Consider the following 19,970-nt stretch of genomic DNA (forward strand, 5'->3'; position numbering starts at 1 on the left):
GCCATCAACGTGTTCATACTGGGGAGAGACCTTTTAAATGTTCAGACTGTGGGAAGTGCTTTAAAAGTTCCTGGGAACTGATATCCCATCAACGTGTACACACTGACGAGAGACCGTTCAGGTGCTCTGACAGTGGGACTGGGTTCAGGCGATCTTCTGAACTCACTGCACACCAGTGCGTTCACACTGGGGAGAAGCCGTTCACCTGCTCCAAGTGTGGGAAGAAATTCAAACACTCATTCATGCTGCTGACACACCAACGAGTTCACAGGCGAGAGACCTTTTAAATGTCCAGACTGCAGCAAATGCTATAAAAGTGCTGGGAACCTGATGCTCCATCAGCGTTCTCACACCGACGAGAGGCCATTCAGGTGCTCTGACTGTGGAACTGAGTTCAGACGAGCTTCTCAACTTACTGTTCACCAGCGTATTCACACTGGGGAGAGGCCATTCACCTGCACTGTGTGGGGGAAGGGATTTATTGATTCATCCACCCTGCAGAAACATAGGAGAGTCCACACTGGGGAGAGGCCATTCACCTGCTCCCAGGGTGGGAAGGGATTCACCCAGCCGTCCACCCTGCTGAGTCACCAGCAAATTCACAAGTAGCCGCAGTGACTGGATTTTGTTGTTAATCACATCCAGGATTGAACCATGTTCATTGAATCTGTTTCTGCTAATGTTAAAGGCCAACCCGGATAGAATGATTAATTTTCTGTATAAAGGGGCAACACTGTGGTGCAGCGGTTAGCACTGCTGCCTCACGGCGCTGAGGTCCCAGGTTAGATCCTGGCTCTGGGTCACTGTCCGTGTGGAGTTTGCACATTCTCCCCATGTCTGTGTGCATCTCCCCCCACCACAACCCAAAGCTGTGCAGGGTAGGTGAATTGGTCATGCTAAATTGCCTCTTAATTGGAAAAAATAATTGGGTACACTAAATTTATATTAAAATAATATTTCTCTATGAAGAATAGATCAGTTTTATTTTCAATACACAGTGTGCTGAATATTTTAATAACTCTCATACAAGTTTGTTCCTTTTTTAGCTGATGCTTCCACTTGTGGGGCATTCTAGAATGGGAGGTCAGACTCTTAGGATAAGAGGTAGCAAATTTAAAACAGATTTGAGGAGAAACTACTTTTCTCAAAGGGTGGTGAATTGGAATCCGTTACCTCAGAGTGTGGTGGATGCTGGGACAGTGAGGAAATTGAAGGAGGAGTTAGACAGATTTTTAATTGGTGATGGGTTTTGGAGAATGGGCAGCACGGTGGAGTTACGGCCAGGATAAGATCGGCCATGATCGAATGGCGGAGCAGACCCAATGGGCCAAATGGCTCAATTCTGCTCCTATATCTTATGAACTTGTGAAATAGGTGCTCTCCCTCTGCCCTGTCTCCTCCATGCTCACCTCCAACAAGTGGGAGGCGCTCCGAGAGCTTCTTTGTCACTAAGATTGAGACAGTCAATCAGCTGCCTCTGCTGATTCTCTCCCTTCCCACAGGGCCAAATTGCATCCTAAAGGTCCGGCTTGTGCAAGCCCTGAACTCGCATCATCGTCCAGTTTCTCTCCTCTCTTTTAGCTCCTTCTATATTCTCTTGTCCATGAGACCTGCCTTCTCCCTCGATCCCACTCTGACTAAACTGCTGACCGCCTACTTTCTCCAAGTTAGCTGAAACACCCTGGGATGTTTTATTACATTAATTGTGTTATATAAATACAGGTTGTTATTGTTTCACCACAGCCAGTTTGTGCAAACTAAGATTCCACAAACAGCAAGCAGACCAGTGACTGATTAATCCAGTGTTTCTTTGGGTGTTAGTTGAAACACAAATGTTGGTCATACTGCACCAGGAGAACTCCCCTGTGGATATATGTGGAGGTGAAAGTTCTTGTATTTATTTCACAGCTTTCACACCCTCTGAACATCCCAAAGTGATTCACAGTCTGTGACAGCATCAGACAGTCAGCATGGGTTTACAAAAGGGAATTCATGCTTGAGAAATCTGGAATTCTTGGAGGATGCAACTAGTAGAGCTGATTAAGGGGGAGCCAGTATATGTTGCTTATTTGGACTTTCAGAAGGCTTTCAACAAAGTTCATATAAGAGATTAGCGTGCAAGATTAAAACGCATTGGATTGGGTAGTGTATTGAGATGGATAGAAAACTGGTTGGCAGTCAGGAAATAACACAGTGGTTAGCATAGTTGCTTCACAGCTCCAGGGTCCCAGGTTCGATTCCTGGCTTGGGTCACTAGCTGTGCGGAGTCTGCACGTTCTCCCCGTGTCTGCGTGGGTTTCCTCCGGGTGCTCCGGTTTCCCCCCACAGTCCAAAGATGTACAGGTTAGGTGGATTGGCCATACTAAATTGCCCATAGTGTTCAAAAAAGGTTAGGTGTGGATGGTATGGGCTTAGGTGGGTTGGTCTTTCCGATGAGGACTCGATGGGCCAAATGGCCTCCTTCTGCCCTGTAAATTCTATGTCTAAATAGGTCTTTTACTGAGTGGCAGGCAGTGCCCAGTGGGATACCGCAGGGATCGGTGCTAGGACACCAGCTATTCACAATGTACATTTAATGATTTAGATGAGGGAACAAAATGTAATATCTCCAAATTTGCAGATGACACAAAGCTGGGTGGGAGGATGAGTGATCAGGAGGAAGCAGAGATCCTTCAATGTGATTTGGATGAGTGGGTAAATGAATGGCAGGTTCGTATAATTTGGATAATTGTGAGGTTTGGTAGGAAAAACAGTAAGGTAGAATATTATCTGTGTGGCTATAAATTAAGAGAGAAGAATGTGCAATGAGACCTGGGTATCCTCATACACCAGTCACTGACGGTAAGCATTGCAGATACAGCAGGCAGTAAAGTAGCAAATGGTCTGTTGGACCTCTTAGTGAGAGGATTTATGTACAGGGACAGGGATGTCTTGCCACAATTGTACAGGGCGTTGCTCAGCCCAAGACCGCAAGGAACGTCAGAGAGTCGTGAACACAGCCCAGTCCATTACACGAACCTGCCTCCCATCCATTGACTCCATCTACACCTCCCTCTGCCTGGGGAAAGTGGGCAGTATAATCAAAGACCCCTGCCACCCGGCTTACTCACTCTTCCAACTTCTTCCATCGGGCAGGAGATACAGAAGTCTGAGAACACGCACCAACAGATTCAAAAACAGCTTCTTCCCCACTGTCACCAGACTCCTAAATGACCCTCTTATGGACTGACCTGATTAGTACAACACTCCTGTATGCTTCACCCGATGCCGGTGTCTATGTATTTACATAGTGTACCTTGTGTCACCCTATTATGTATTTTATTTTATTTTCATGTTCGAAATGATCTGTTTGGAGGAAAATACTTTTCACTGTAACTCGGTACACGTGACAATAAACAAATCCATCCACAGGGTGACCGTGTACTGTGTCAAACCTGACATCTGCACAACCAGACCCCACTTTTCCTGGAACAACATGTCTGCTGCTTTCCAGGCCTCTTCCTTTCCCCTCACTATTATCTCAGATAGCTAACAAATTCCACATGTGCATCATCCTCCAGCCACCTATGGCCTCCATTTTAAATATTTACATTGGTCTTGCCAACAGCAATGGGATATCTGCTATCACCGGGATTGTTTCTAAAATACTACCTCTCTGATTTTAAGGATTCTGCAAGCAATACATTGATCTAGATGTCAGTAATCCATATCCTCACGTGAGTTCCACTGTTTAATATGATTATTTGTTCACATAGAAAACGTATATCATTTAACCTTCAACAGCATCTTCCAACCCCACGACCTCTAACTTCCACAGAACCATAGAATTCCTACAGTGCAGGAGGAGGCCATTCAGCCCATCGTGTGTGCACCAACATTCTGAAGAGCACCCTCCTCCCACTGCCCCATCCCATACTTGTAACTCCCATTACCCCACCTAACCAGCACATCTTTGGACAGTAAGGGGCAATTTAGCATAAACTCTACCACCTAAAGGACAAGGGCAGCAGGTACATGGGACCACGTCCGCCTGCAAGTTCTCCTAGTCACAAACAATCCTGATTTGGAATTAGACCATTGGATAAAAGTCCTGGAGCTCCCTTCCTAACAGCACTTTGGGTGTCCCCCTGCTACATGGACTGCAATGAACATACAAACATAGGAGCAGAAGTAGGTCATTCAGCCCCTCAACCCTGCCCGTCATTCAATAAGATCACAACTGATCTGATAGTAACCTCAAATTTTCACTTCAAGAAGGCAGCCCCCATCTCAAGGACAATTTGGGGTGGCCAATGAATGCTGGTCTATCCAGTAATGTGCACATCCCATGAACAAATGTAAAAACCCAATTAAAACTGACTCATTACATCCCCCTCCAGACAAACTACAAGAGATTGTCTTTAAGATCAGTTCCTCATTTATCGTCTGTGCTTTTCTGAACGATGATTTGATTTATTATTGTTGGAATTCTTTGAAGAGGTAACCAGTACAGGCAATAAGGGGGAGCGAGTCGATATGATATATTTGGACTTTCAGAGGGCGTTTGACAAAGTCCTGCATAAGAGATTATTGCGCAAAATTAAAGCGCATGGGATTGGGGGAAATGTATTGAGGTGGATAGAAAACTGGTTGGCAGAGAGGAAACAAAGAGTAGGGATTAATGGGTCCTTTTCAAATTATCAGGCAGTAACTAGTGGGGAACCACAGGGATCGGTGCTGGGATCCCAGCTATTCACAATATATATTAATGATTTGGATGAGGGAACAAATGTAACATCCTGAAAGTTTGCAGATTATACCAAATTAGATGGGAGGGCGAATTGTGACGAGGATGCAGGGATCCTACAGTCTGATCTGGACAGGTTGGGCGAGTGGGCAAATCAATGGCAGATGCAGTATAATTTGGATAAGTGTGAGGTTATTCATTTTGGAAGCAAAAACAGGAAGGCAGATTACTACCTGAATGGTTGTAAATTGGGAGAGGGAAGTGTGCTTTGGGACCTGGGTGTCCTTGTGCACCATTCTCTGAAGGTAAGCATGCAGATACAACAGGCAGTAAAGAAGGCGAACGGTATGTTGGACTTCATTGCAAGAGGTTTCGAGTACAGAAGCAGGCATGTGCTGCTGCAATTGTACAGGGCCTTTGTGAGGCCACACGGAGTATTGTGTGCAGTTTTGGTCTCCTTCTCTGAGGAAGCATGTTCTTGCTCCCGAGGGTGTGTTACCAGACTGATCCCAGGGATGGCGGGACTGTCATATGAGGAGAGATTGACTAGGTTGGGATTGTTCTCACTGGAGTTCAGAAGAATGAGGGGGGAATCTCATAGAGACTTATAAAATTCTAACAGGACTAGACAGGGTAGATGAAGGGAAGATGTTACCAATGATGGGTGTGTCCAGAACCAAGGGTCACAATCTGAAGATTCAGGGTAAACCATTTCGGACAGAGATAAGGAGACAAGAGTGGTGAGCCTGTGCAATTCATTACCACAGGAAGTAGTTGAGGATAAAAATTTGAATATGTTCAAGAGGCGGCTGGATATAGCACTCAGGGAGAATGGGATCAAAGGCAATGGGGAGAAAGCAGGATTGGGCTATTGAGTTGGATGATCAGCCATGATCATGATGAATGGCGGAGCAGGCTCGAAGGGCCAAAAGGCGTCCTCCTATCTTCTATGTATGTATGTTCCCAGCAGTTACTTTTCTTCAGTAACATCCTCATTCTCCCTAAACTACCCTGCCTGTTAATTCTATTATTTCTGATAGTTCCATTATTGTAGCTAGAAACATTATGCATCAGAATTTAATCTATTCTGTTGCTCACTCTGGTTTAAGTTTAGGTTAATAACAGACAAACTCTGTCCTCTCCCCGATCCACTAAAGTTTCCAATGAGTCGATTCTGTGGAATGGAATGTCTTATCAGTGTTTCCATGGTGACCTTTCTGCAGTGAAGGAATGTCTTATCAGCGTTTCCACGGTGACCTGTCTGCAGTGAAGGTATGTCTTATCAGCGTTTCCACGGTGACCTGTCTGCAGTGAAGCGCCTGCTTGAGTTTCTAACTCAGACTAAACTTCTATCTCCCATAACATCCCATTATATCACAGTAAGAAGCCTTACAACACCAGGTTAAAGTTCAACAGGTTTGTTTCAAACACTAGCTTTCGGAGCGCTGCTCCTTCCTCAGGTGAATGAAGAGGTATGTTCCAGAAACATATATATATATATATTATATATATATATATATATATATATATATATATATGTAGACAAAGTCACTGTTGGACTTCTTACTGTGCTCACCCCAGTACAACGCCGGCATCTCCACATCATGAACACATTATATCAGACATTGGATGTCAATGTATTTCAGCCATGTTATATTAATGTCTCCAAAATCCGAAAACAAGTTCAGATACCACAAACTTTGAAATGTGGGAGGACAAGTTGATAAAGTGTTTCAAAAACACATGGGATCCAAGGTTTTATAATTCTGGGTGTGGAGCACAAAAGGACAGAGGTCATGTAAACCTCTACAAATCATTGGTTAGGCTGCAGTTAGAATATTAGATCAGGTTTTGGGGATCTTACACCAGGAAGGATGTCAAGGCCATGGAGAGGGTGGAGAAGAGATTCACTGAGATGATCCCAGGGAAGAGAGGCTTCAGTTTCCAGGAGAGATTAGAGAAACTGGGGCTCTTTACATTCGTACAGAGGCTGACTGGAGATCAGAGGGAGGGGATTTGATTCTGGCCTTGGGTGACTGTGTAGAGTTTGCAATTTCTCCCCTTGTCTGCGTGGGTTTCTTCCGGGTGCTCCGGTTTCCTCCCACAGTCCAAAGACGCACATGTTAGGTGGATTGGCCATTCTAAAAGATTTCCCCTGAGTGTCCAAAGGTTAGGTGGGGTTCTGGGGATAGGGTGGAGGAGTGGGGTGCCGTATTGGAGGGTCGGTGCAGACTCGATGGGTTGAATGGCCTCCATCTGCACAATAGGGATTTTATGAAATGGAAAAAGGGCTCATATAAAATATCAAGCAGGACTGTACAACAATGTTCAGGACTCACTGTCCCTCTGGGCCTGCGGGGTGTGTGTGTGTGGTAAGGGGGGGGGGACCGGTGATGGTTTCTCTTATCTCTGAATGAAATGTTATTTTTAAAGTGAAGGGTGTCTGTACTGGAAAATCTGAGTACCAAGTGCCAGCTTGAACCATTCTCCAAACTTACAGCACAGCTCCCTCTACATTGCCCCATTAAACACTCCCAAGGCTGATACAAAATGGTGTTAGATACAGAATAAATCTCCCTCGATTCTGTTCCCATCAAACACTCCACAAGGTTGGATACAACGTAAATCTTCCCCTGCACTATCCCCATCAAAAGCCCCTAGGCCAGGTACAGCACGGGGTTAGATACAGAAGAAATCCCCTTATACACTGTCCCCATCAAACACTCCCGGGCAAGTACAACACAGGGCTAGATACAGTGTAAAGCTCCAGTTACACGATATCATCAAACATTCTCAGGGCAGGTACAGCACAGGGTTAGTATAATCAAACACTGCTGGGGCAGATACACAGGCAGGTTTGCAAAACCATCCCTGGATGGCAAGGCTAGGGGAGACAGCATGGAAGGTATGGGGAGCTGGGACTGTTTAAATTTGGTTTCGGGAGTCGCAGATTACCTACAAAGTGAATTTCACAAAACATTTCTTGATATTTTACATTTGCCAAATCACATCTGCACACTCGCACCGATATCCTCACATGAGGCGACATGGGCTCCACCCAATGCAGACAATTCATAGACTTTCAGGTGATCTCATATTAGAACTTGGAATTATTTTCAACCAATCCACTAGTGTTTGTAAACAGTTCACTCAATTGTTATAGTTTGAACAAGACGTTTTTTTAAATATGTTTATTAAGAATTTTTTAACAAAATTTTCAACCATACAAACAAACCCCGCCCCCCGTAACAAAAAGAAAGAAAGCGCACATAGCAAGACATGAACATGGCAAGTCAATATGGTACAGAACTTTGGACATTGGATTCCTCCCATACATATCAGTTTTCCGGATCATTCATGTATTTTCTTGCTCAAATGCCCCCCAGGAAAAAAAACCTTCCCCCTCTTTCCCCCCCCGGGTTGCTGCTGCTGTCCGACCTTCATCTAACGCTCCGCGAGATAGTCTAGGAACGGTTGCCACCGCCTGTAGAGCCCCTGCGCAGACCCTCTCAAGGCAAACTTTATCCTCTCCAATTTGATAAACCCTGCCATATCATTTATCTAGGCTTCCACGCTGGGGGTCTTCGCCTCTTTCCACATTAACAAGATCCTTCGCCGGGCTACTAGGGACGCAAAGGCCAGAATGCTGGCCTCTTTCGCCTCCTGCACTCCCGGCTCGTCCGCTACTCCAAATAGTGCTAGCCCCCAGCTTGGCTTGACCCTGACTTTCACTACCTTAGATGTTCTCGCAACTCCCCTCCAGAGCCGGGCATGACCAAAACATTTGGACATGGTTCGCTGGGCTTCCTGAGCACCTCCCACATCTGTCCTCCACCCCAAAGAACCTACTCAACCTCGCCCCCGTCATATGCGCTCTGTGAACTACCTTAAACTGTATCAGGCTAAGCCTGGCACACGAGGAAGAGGAATTAACCCTACTTAGGGCATCAGCCCACAGCCCCTCCTCTTCCCATTTACCCTTCAGCTCCTCTACCAAAGCCTCCCCCTCTTCTTTCATCTCCTGGTATATCGCCGACACCTTGCCCTCTCCGACCCATACACCCGAGATCACCCTGTCTTGAATCCCCTGTGCCGGGAGCAGCAGGAATTCCCTCACCTGCCGCCTCACAAACGCCCTCACTTGCATGTACCTGAAAGCGTTTCCCGGGGGTAGCCCAAACCTCTCCTCCAGCGCCCCTAAGCTTGCAAACGTCCCGTCAATGAACAGGTCCCCCATTCTTCTAATCCCTGCCCGATGCCAGCTCTGAAACCCTCCGTCCATCCTTCCCGGGACAAACCTATGGTTGTCTCTGATTGGGGACCACACCGAGGCTCCCGTCGCACCCCTGTGCCGTCTCCACTGCCCCCAGATCTTTACCGTTGCCGCCACCATCGGGCTCGTGGTGTACCTTGTCGGCGAGAGCGGCAGCGGTGCCGTCACCAGCGCCCCCAGGCTCGTTCCTCTGCAGGACACCATCTCCACCTCTTCCATGCTGCCCCCTCTCTCTCCATCACCCACTTATGGATCATCACCATGTTGGCTGCCCAATAGTAGCCACCCAGATTCGGCAACGCCAGCCCTCCTCTATCCCTACTACGCTCAAGGAACCCCCTTCTTACCCTCGGGGTCTTACTCGCCCACACAAAGCCCATAATGCTCCTGCCTGCCCTCTTAAAAAAGGCCTTGGTGATCACAATTGGAAGGCATTGGAATACAAAAAGAAACCTCGGGAGGACCACCATTTTAATCGACTGCACCCTGCCCGCGAGCGAGAGTGGCAACATGTCCCACTGTTTAAAGTCCTCCTCCATCTGCTCCACCAGCCTCGTCAAGTTAAGTTTGTGCAGGGCCCCCCAGCGCCTAGCTACCTGGATCCCCAAGTACCGAAAGCTCCTTTCCGCCCTCCTCAATGGTAGGTCGTCTATCCCTCTTCCCTGATCCCCCGGATGCACCACAAAGAGCTCGCTCTTCCCTGCATTGAGCTTATAGCCCGAGAAGTCCCCAAACTCCCTTAGGATCTGCATGACCTCCACCACCCCCTCCACTGGGTCCGCCACATACAGCAACAGGTCGTCTGCAGACAGCAACACTCGATGCTCCTCTCCCCTTCGGACCACCCCCTCCATTTCCCAGACTCTCTTAATGCCATGGCCAAAGGTTCAATTGCTAGTGCAAACAACAAGGGGGACAGGGGGCACCCCTGCCTTGTCCCTCGATACAGCCGAAAATAGTCCGACCTCCGCCGATTCGTAACCACACTCGCCACCGGGACTCTATATAGTTTAACCCAACTGATAAACCCCTCTCCAAACCTCCGCAACACTTCCCAGAGATATTCCCACTCTACTCGGTCAAAGGCCTTCTCCGCGTCCATTGTTGCCACTATCTCCGCCTCTCCCTCCACCGATGGCATCATTATCACGTTTAGGAGCCTTCGCACATTGTTATTTAGCTGCCTACCCCTTACGAATCCCGTCTGGTCCTCACCCCCGGGACACAGTCCTCAATCCTCGTAGCCAACATTTCTGCCAGCAACTTAGCATCTACATTGAGGAGCGAGATCGGCCTATACGACCCGCATTGCAGTGGGTCCTTATCCCGCTTCAGGATCAAAGAGATCGTCGCCTCCGACATTGTCGGGGGCAGGGTCCCCCCTCCCTGGCTTCATTGAAGGTCCTTACCAGCAGCAGGGCTAACAGGTCTACATACTTCCCATAAAACTCCACCGGGAACCCATCCGGTCCCGGGGCCTTCCCTGCCTGCATGCTCCCCAGTCCTTTAACCAGCTCCTCCACCCAAATTGGCACCTCCGCACTCCAGTCCTGGTAGACTCGGATCACCGCATTCTCCCGTCTACTGCTCCGCACCTTCTTGGCCCATCTCAGAACACTCTCTTTGTCCGCAAAGCGATGGAACCTCGCCACTATCGCTCTTGGCGGCTCGCCAGCCTTGGGTCTCCTCGCCAGGACCCGGTGAGCCCCTTCTAGCTCCAGGGGGCTCGGAGAGACCTCCGCACCCATCAGCGAATGGAGCATCGTGCTCACATACGCCCCGGCATCAGCCCCCTCCACTCCTTCGGGCAGACCCAGAATCCGGAGATTCTTCCTCCTCGACCTGTTCTCCAGGACCTCGAATCTCTCGGCCCACCTCTTGTGCACCGCCTCGTGCGCCTCCATCTTTACCGCCAGGCCCAGGATCCCGTCCTCGTTAGTTTTATCCCTCACCTCACGGAGCTCCACCGCCTGGGCCTTCTGGGTCTCCTTCAGCCCCTCGATCGCCATCAGCATTGGCGCCAGCACCTCCTTTCTAAGCTCCTCCACGCAGCGCCTAAGGAACTCCTGCTGGTCCGGCCCCCATGCTGCTCGATCTCTGCCCTCCGCCATCTTGTTTTTTCCCCCTCGTTTCTGCCACTGCTCCAAAGCCTCTTTTTCCGTCGCTCCACTGCTAATCCCCGCCATACGACGTAGGGGGACCTTACTTCACCTTCCCACACGGGATTCAATCAAAACAAATTCCCGTTGTGGCTCCTCCGGAGAGCCTAAAAGTCCGTTATAGCGGGAGCTGCCGAAATGTGCGGCTTAGCTCCGCATCGCCACAACCAGAAGTCTGAACAAGACTTTTAACGATTAGGAAGGACAGGAATTTCAGATGGTAAATTGAAAGAAATGTAGTTAAAATAAAGATACATGGGCAGCACGGCGGCTAGCACTGCTGCTTCACGGCACCGAGGTCCCAGGTTCGATCCCGGCTCTGGGTCACTGTCAGTGTGGCGTTTGCATTCTCCCTGTGTCTGCATGGGTTTTGCCCCACAATCCAAAGATGTGCAAGGTAGGTGGATTGGACATGCTAAATTGCCCCTCAATTGGAAAAACGAATTGGGTACTCTCAATTTATTTTAAAAAACGAGAATATAGGTGCATATCGATACAGAAGGAAAAGGGTAAACTGATCGATACAGAAAGAAAAGGGTAAACTGATCGATACAGAAGGAAAAGGGTAAACTGATCGACACAGAAGGAAAAGGGTAAACTGATCGACACAGAAGGAAAAGGGTAAACTGATCGATACAGAAGGAAAAGGGGAAACTGATCGACACAGAAGGAAAAGGGTAAACTGATCGACACAGAAGGAAAAGGGTAAACTGATCGACACAGAAGGAAAAGGGTAAACTGATCGACACAGAAGGGAAAGGGTAAACTGATCGATACTGAAGGAAACGGGTAAACTGATCGATACAGAAGGAAAAGGGTAAACTGATCGATACAGAAGGAAAAGGGTAAACTGATCGATACAGAAGGAAAAGGGGAAACTGATCGATATAGAAGGAAAAGGGGAAACTGATCGATATAGAAGGAAAAGGGGAAACTTATCAACACAAAACAGACCTTTACCATTTCTTTTGGTTGATGGCTGTAAAAACATAATCCCTCTTGTACCCCTTCTTTGACAACAATTCTGATGGGAATCTTGCTTTGGGGATTCCAGTTCTTGGCTGGCAACAGACCTTCTCCTCGGGGTTTAAATACCTAAGTAGCTCCTCCCTCAGTTTGAATAAACAGATTAGAACTCAATGGTTGGTCAGTTTCATTACTGAATCGATTTGATTGGGTTTTAACCATTTGGGTAAATGTTTCAGATCAGGATACAATGGGAATGTTTAATGTATCCCTCCTGTCTGATCCTGCACAACTCTTCAATTCATTGTATGACCTTCCAGTTCCAAATAAGATTACCAAGTGTATGAAACCTCACTGCTAACCATCTTATCAGATCATACATTCCTTCTTACAGAAGCTGTAGTACATAATTTAAAACAGACTGATATAGTTTTAGGTATGTCTTTAAACACATACTAACTGATTATTAAATCTTCAATTAAATTTAATTGACGCTATTTGTTTCTGGCTGGTGAATGATGAATACACTTCATTGCTTAATAGCTGGATACAAAATGCCCTTTACATGTAAATATTAGTCTCAAAATGGTTTCCTTGATCTTGTTTGCTTATTCAATAAATATTAAATGTAACTTGTCTAAAAATGAATAATTTCTACTGAAATTTACTACCTAGTCCCACTTATAGGTGTCTGTAAAGACTTTTGTTCATCCCCCTGCATGATTCAATGGGCTAATTTGTTCAGGAGAACAACAAAGATGTGAGAGTGGAAATAATCTGGAGTTCATGATGAGGTGTTATTGTTCAGTGGTTACAGTCCCATCTCGGAGTCAGGAGGATGTGGGTTCAACTTCACCTCCAGGAACCGGACCATAAAATCCAGCTGATATTCCGATGCTGTACCGAGGGAATACAGCACTGTCTTTCAGAGGAAACCTTCCAATATAACCCCATCTGCTCTTGCAGCTGGACTTAAAAGGTTCTGCTGATGATATTTCGAAGGAGGAAGTTCTCTCGGGTGAACTGCTCACTATAAAGCCCTCAGTGATGAGCACTGAACAGATAATCTGGTCATAATCATAGTTTTGAACTCACTTTCTTGCTTCACAGATGCTGCCTGACCTGCTGAGTATTTCCAGCATCTTATTTGTGTTTGTTGGAGCCTGTTGTACACAATCTGGCTGCTTTATTTCCTACATTACAACAGTCACTACATTTCAAAAGAACTTCTTTGTGTGTAAAGCACTTTCTAAGAGAAATGAAGGATTCCAACACTGTCCATTTAATGCAATTCATGTCCATTCTATTAATCCCTTTAACAGGGCTCGAGTTTAACATTAGGGAAATAAATCTCAACTGTCAAAATGGACATGGTTCATTTCTGGGTGTAGGAATCCAATCCCTGTAATCACATGTGAACTCTCTGGTGTTTCAGACGATTGGATGGCCGAGTGAATCCTCTGCCACACACGGGGCAGGTGAACGGCTTCTCCCCAGAATGGATTCGCTGGTGTTTTGTCAAATCACTTCCGCTTTTAAAGCTCTTCTCACAGACAGAGCATTGAAATGGTCTCTCATCAGTGTGAACAAGTTTATGTTTCTTAAGCTGCGATTTCAAAGTGAACCCCTTCCCACATTCAGCGCAGGAAAAGGGTTTCTCCCCAGTGTGAACTCGCTGGTGATCCCGGAGATTATATGGATTAGTGTAACTCTTCCCACACTCAGAGCAGGTGAATGGTCTCTCATCAGTGTGAATACGCTGGTGTCTAAGAACGTGTGCTGATTTAATAAATCCCTTCCCACACACGGAGCAGATGAACGGCCTCTCACCAGTGTGGACACGCTTGTGATCAGTGAGGTGGGAAGAACAAGTGAATCTCTGCCCACACTCAGAGCAGTGGAATGGTCTCTCCCCAGTGTGAACCCGTAGATGCTCTGTGAGGTTGGATGAAGACCGGAAGCTCTTCCCACACTGACAGCAATCGTACAGTTTCTCTCCAGTGTGAACTCGCTGGTGCGACGTTAGGCTGGATGCTGAAGTGAATTCCTTTTCACAGGTGGAGCAGGTAAACAGCTTCTCTCTCGTGTGAACACGTTGATGAATAATTAGACTCCCAGCATTCTTATAGCTTTTCCCACAGTCAGAGCAGTTGAAAGTCCTCTCCCTGGTGTGACTCCATCGATGATTTTCCAGCTCTGATGGGGATCTGAGTCCCTTCCCACAGTCCCCACATTTCCACGGTTTTCCCATGCTGCCGGCCTCCTTGTGTTACCAAGGCAGTGACGTAGTGGTATTGTCACTGGACTAACAATCTAGAGACCCAGGGTAAAGCTCTCGGGACCCAGGTTCAAATCCCACCACGGCAGATGGTAAATTGAATTCAATAAAGATCTGGAATTCAAATTCTAATGATGACCATGAAACCATTGTCAATTTTTGTAAAAACCCATCTCGTTCACTGATGTCCTTCAGGTCTGGCCTACATACGACTCCAGATCCATAGCAATGTGGTTGATTCTTAAATGCCCTCAGGGATGGGCAATAAATGCTTCCACAACCAGCAATGCCCACATCCCATGAACAAATGAAAAAAAAAACAGGCCTGGATAATCAGTTGAAGCCTCTTCCACACACACAACACGTGTACGGTTTCTCCCCACTGTGAACGGTGCAATGTTTTTTCAGGCTTTTCAGTCAGTTCACTGGAACACTCTCACTCAGGTGTGTGTGGGTCTCGGTGCTTGTCCAGTCACAATGATGTTTCCGATCCTTTCCCACAAACAGAACAGACAAACATTTCTCCATCCACATTCAAAAGTTGGTGATATTCAGATCCTGGTGAATGTGTCAAATCCTCTCCTTCCAATCCCCTGTAAAAGGAGTTGACAGTGTCAGTATCACTTTCATTCCAGGATAGAAATTCAGAACAAATCATTCTAATTTCTATGGAATATTCTTCCCTCTCTGGTTTCCCCAAATATGTTGCCCAATTAAAGTAAAAGGAGGAAAAATCCCAACATGAACAATGGTAAGCTAGGGTAGCATTGTGGTTAGCAATGCTGCCTCATGGCGCTGAGGACCTGGATTCGATACGGCGCCGGGTCACTGCCCATGTGGAGTTGTACATTCTCCGCCTGTCTGCGTGGGTCTCATCCCCACAACCCAAAAAAGATGTGCAGGGTAGGTGAATTGGCCATGCTAAATTGCCCCTTAATTGGAAAAAAAAATTGGGGACTAAAAATTTAGGAAAAAAAGGAAAGCTTTTTAACTGAACAAGAATGATGCTTTCAGTGTCTCAGAAGCACTCTGCACCCGAGGTAACAACAGCTGTGGAAGGTATCAAGCGTGGACACCTCATGGTCCCGCTCCAGGGCCATCTGAACATGGACAAGAGCACAAAAGAGAGGCCAGCAGCATCCCCCATAGGGCTCACCCATCCAGATGTACAAATTGGTATTTTAAGCAGACTAGGAGCAGAATTTCCGCTCCGACTAGCCCAGACCCCTCCGTGTAGCAAAGCTGACTTTCTAAAAGAGCATCCTGCCTGAGCCCACTCCCCCACCCTATCCCCATAACCCCCCCCCCCCCCCCCCCCTAACCTGTAGATCTTTGGGTTGAGGGAGGACAGCAGAGCACCGGAAGAAATCCACAGACACAGGGAGACTGCAAACTTCACAACGACAACCACCCAAGCTCGGATTCGAATCCAGGTCTCTGTCGCTGTGAGGCAGCAGTGCCAACCACAATGCCGCTTATTAACAATTTAAACGATCGCCCGGCATTAGGACCCAGTTGGAAAAGAGACCCTAAAGTCCTGCCCATTGTCTGACCTCGGCCAGCCGCCAGCGCTCTTCTCCTCGGTGAACCAACATGGCGGCCGCTCGCCTGGGCCTGGTCCCAGACACAGGACCCAGAGCCAAAATCTCGCTACCTCAGGGTCTTATTGAGGGTTTGCGGCCTTCACTCGGGAGTTGAGACACTCTCCTCTCCACAGCTGGCTCCATCCATCATCTCTCCCCCCCGGGTTCCATATCCTTACCAGTTTATTGCAGCCTCTCCGCGCCACCACTTCCCGGTTCCCTCCGAATCGGAAGAGGAAGCCACCCAGAATGCCCCGCGGCTGGCCCTGGAGCATGCGCACTCAGCGCCTGCGCAATGAGAGAGTTGGATGAGAGGTTTCTGGGCCGCGGAGGATTGTGGGAACCTTAGCCACCATTCATGAGCTGCAGGAAGTCAGTGTTTTACTGGCGACTAACCGCAGCTCAAACCTCAACCTATAATTCTGTTCCTTTCTCTCTACAGATGCGGTCTAACCTCATTAGTGTGTCATATTTTGATATTCCAACATCTGCAATGTTTTTGCTTTTTAAAAATTCATTAATTTTATACTGGAGTGGCTGGCTGGGCCAGTATTTATTGCTATTCATAACTGCCTTGAGCAGTAAGCCTACTTGTGACAATAATAAAGATTCCTGTTATTGTGCATAAGTCAGCGGTTCTTTCTATCCAGGGGTCTTTTAATGCTCCTGAGTTACGAATCTGACCAGAACTCGATTGTGTAATAATAATAATCATCATTATTATTGTCACAAGTAGAATATAAGAGGTCTATGAAATGCAGGAGAGATTAAATGGCGAAAGGGATGTAAGACAAAATGAGATGGTAATCAGGAATATAGAAAGATTTCTAACACTGATGGTGGCCATTCCGCAGGGTGGACAATTCAGTGAATCAAGAATGGTTAGAGTGTGGTGCTAATAATGCCAGGGTTACAGGGTTGATCCCTGTGCTGGCTGTCCAAGTTTTTATTATTGCAGTGTAAAACCTACTTCTGCCACTAATAAAGATTATTATTATATTTATTTCAAGGAGGGTGGAGTCTAATAGCAAAGTGGTGTTGCTGCAACTGCACAAGCAGCCAGTGAGGCCACATTTAGAACACTGTACAGTCTTGATCACCTTCTTCAAGGAAAGATGAGGGACTGCCAAATGTGGAAAGAATTTCTTCTCCCAAAATGGTAAATCTTGGAATTATTTACCCCAGGAAATGTGGAGGCCGAGTCCTTGATCAGTTGCAAGGCTGAGATCGATCTGTTTTTAATCAGTAGGGGAATTAAGGGTTACTGAGGGAAGGTAGGAAGGACATAGTGAGTATTAGATCAGCCATGATCTTATTAAATGGTGGAGCAGCTCATAGGGCTGAACGGTTGACTCGTGTTCCTGTTTCTTCTGGTCTGTTCTGTTTGTAGGTAAAGATTTCCAATATCTGTGTGACTGGAGAAGCACTGAGATATATAAAATCCTCGTTAGACACCATCTGGACTGCTGTGATTTCACAAAAAAAAAACACAAAAGCTGGAAAGCTTCAGCATACCAGGCAGCGTCTGGGGAGGGAAACAGAGTTAATGTTTCAGGTCAGCATGATCTTTCAACAGATCAAGAACAGTGTTCCCATTAGGGACAAAGGGGGAAATCTGTGGGTGGAGCCAGAGGGCATTGGTTGGACGTTGAACAAATACTTCACATCTGTCTTCACCCAAGAGAATGAGAAGGTAGACATGGAACTCAGACAGAGAGACTGACGTTTACGAGCAAATTGAGATAGGGAGTGACATGGTATTGGAGGTATTGGCTGGCTTAAAAGTGGACGAATCTCCAAGTCTGAATGAACTGTGTCCCAGGATGCTGAGAGACGAGGGAGGAGATTGCAGGGGCTCTGAACCAAATTTCTAATTCTTCTCTGCCCACAGAGAGGCGCCAGAGGACTGGTGAACACCTAATGTGGTCCCACTATTTCAGAAAGGTTGTAGAGATAAATTAGAGAACTACAGACTAATGAGTCTCATTTTCAATTCATTTCATGTCAGTGGTAGGGAAAATATTGGAGAAAATTCAGAAGGAGCGAGACTTACCTTCACTTGAAGAGGCAATATTTGATCAGGAATAGTCCACATGGCATTGTTAGAGGGAGGTTATGCCTAACAAATCTGAATTGATTTTTTATGTGACCAGCTGTGTAGATGAGGATAGGGCAGTTGATGTGGTTTACATGGATTTCAGCAAAGCCTTTGACAAGATCCCACAGGGGAGACTTTATAAAGAAGGCAAAAGCACATGGGATACACGTAACATGATAAGGTGGATTCAAAATCAGCTCAGCTGTAGGGGACAGAGGGTGATGACAGATGGCTGCTTTAGTGACTGGAAGTCAGTGTCGAGTGGCACACCACAGGGATCCAGCAGAGTAAGAATGGAGGGAGCGTGTGTGGGATGGAGATTTGCAGCTTTCGGGGAATAAGAGAGAGGAAAAAATGTGACATAGAAACTAGAATTGTCTGTTCTGAGTTTCTATCCTGTACTGACAGTGATGAATTTTGTAAATTGTTTTTACAGTATATTAGATGAGGAGGAATTACAAACAGAAGTCTCAAACGTCACGTCTCGATCTGACAGTCACTCGATTCCTTGGAACCTGAATGTCATCGGGCTTTGAATCTAGAAGGAGAAATGTTTGCCCGAACTGTCAGCTACAGGTTTCAAACATCAGTGTGACTGGAAAAGCACCGAGACCCACACAGCACACCCAAGTGAGAGTGTTCCATGTGAACTGACTGTGGAAACATCAGTGTGACTGGAAAAGCACCGAGACCCACACAACACACACTCGAGTGAGAATGTTCCATGTGAACTGACTGTGGAAAGATCTTTCACCAGTTACACAGCCTGAAAAACATCACACCATTCACAGCAAGGAGAGACTGCACCCGTGCTCTGTGTGGACGAGGCTTCAACTGATCAACGAACCTGGAGAGACACAAGGTGACCCGCACAATGGAGAAACCGTGGAAATGTGGGGACTGTGGGAAGGGATTCAAAGCTCCGTCTGAGGTGGAAATCCATCGATGCACCCACACTGGAGAGAGGCCGTTCACCTGCTTTGACTGTGATTCATCCAACCTTCTGATGCACCAGCGAGTTCACACCGGGGAGAGGCCATACACCTGCTGTGATTGTGGGAAGGGATTCAGTCGATCATCCAACCTGCAGTCACACCAGCGAGTTCACACCGGGGAGAAGCCATTCACCTGCTCTGAATGTGGGAAGGCGTTCACTCTGTTGTCCCATTTGCAGACACAGCAGAGAGTTCACACCGGGGAGAAGCCATTCACCTGCTTCCAGTGTGACAAAGGATTTACTAATTCATCCAATCTACAGAAACACCAGTGGGTTCACACAGGTGAGAGGCCGTTCACCTGCTCTGAATGTGGGAGGGGATTCATTCAGTTATCCAAGCTGCTGATACACCAGCGTTTTCACACTGGGGAGAGGCCGTTCACTTGCTCCGAATGTGGGAAGGGATTCACTCACACAGTCCTCCACCCTGCTCTCTCACCAGCGAATTCACATTGGGGAGAGGCCATTCCTCTGCTCTCAGTATGGGAAAGGATTCACTCAGTCATCTAGCCTGCTGACACATCAGAGAGTTCACACCGGGGAGAGACCATTCACCTGTTCTGTTTGTGGGAAGGGATTCACACAGTCAGCCAACCTGCAGACACATCAGCGAGTTCACAAGCAATTACAAGGGTTGGATTCTGCTGTTGTTGCTGCTGTTAATCACATCCAGGACTGACATTCTGACAGTTAGTGAAGTGGGAGGGTCGGAGGGTTTCTTTCTGCTGGACTAGCCGGTCTCCTGACTTTGCTTCCAGAGCACATTTCCACTGGAATGATCCACAAACTGATGAAGGACACTTATTTTATCCTGAGTAGTGAATACTGTTATTTCTACAACTGCAGGTAAATCTCTCATAAATATATTTGTCTCTGTTCCATTGAGCCTA

At 46.9% G+C, this 19,970-nt stretch overlaps 2 protein-coding genes across 2 annotated transcripts in view; both read right to left on the minus strand.

Moving 5' to 3' along the window:
- The window catches only part of LOC140418280 (uncharacterized), a 57,287-nt gene that overhangs the window by 24,657 nt on the left and 12,660 nt on the right, over positions 1-19,970 (minus strand). The window lies entirely within an intron of this gene.
- Positions 12,588-16,233, minus strand: LOC140418285 (uncharacterized). The gene is made up of 2 exons (XM_072501752.1): positions 16,165-16,233; positions 12,588-14,995 (listed from the first exon to the last, which is right to left on the minus strand). Exon 2 carries the CDS (start codon positions 14,373-14,375, stop codon positions 13,533-13,535), a length of 843 nt encoding a protein of 280 aa, XP_072357853.1. The 5' UTR covers positions 14,376-14,995; positions 16,165-16,233; the 3' UTR covers positions 12,588-13,532.

The sequence above is a fragment of the Scyliorhinus torazame genome, chromosome 5, assembly GCF_047496885.1.
Source record: "Scyliorhinus torazame isolate Kashiwa2021f chromosome 5, sScyTor2.1, whole genome shotgun sequence".
NCBI lineage: Eukaryota > Metazoa > Chordata > Chondrichthyes > Carcharhiniformes > Scyliorhinidae > Scyliorhinus > Scyliorhinus torazame.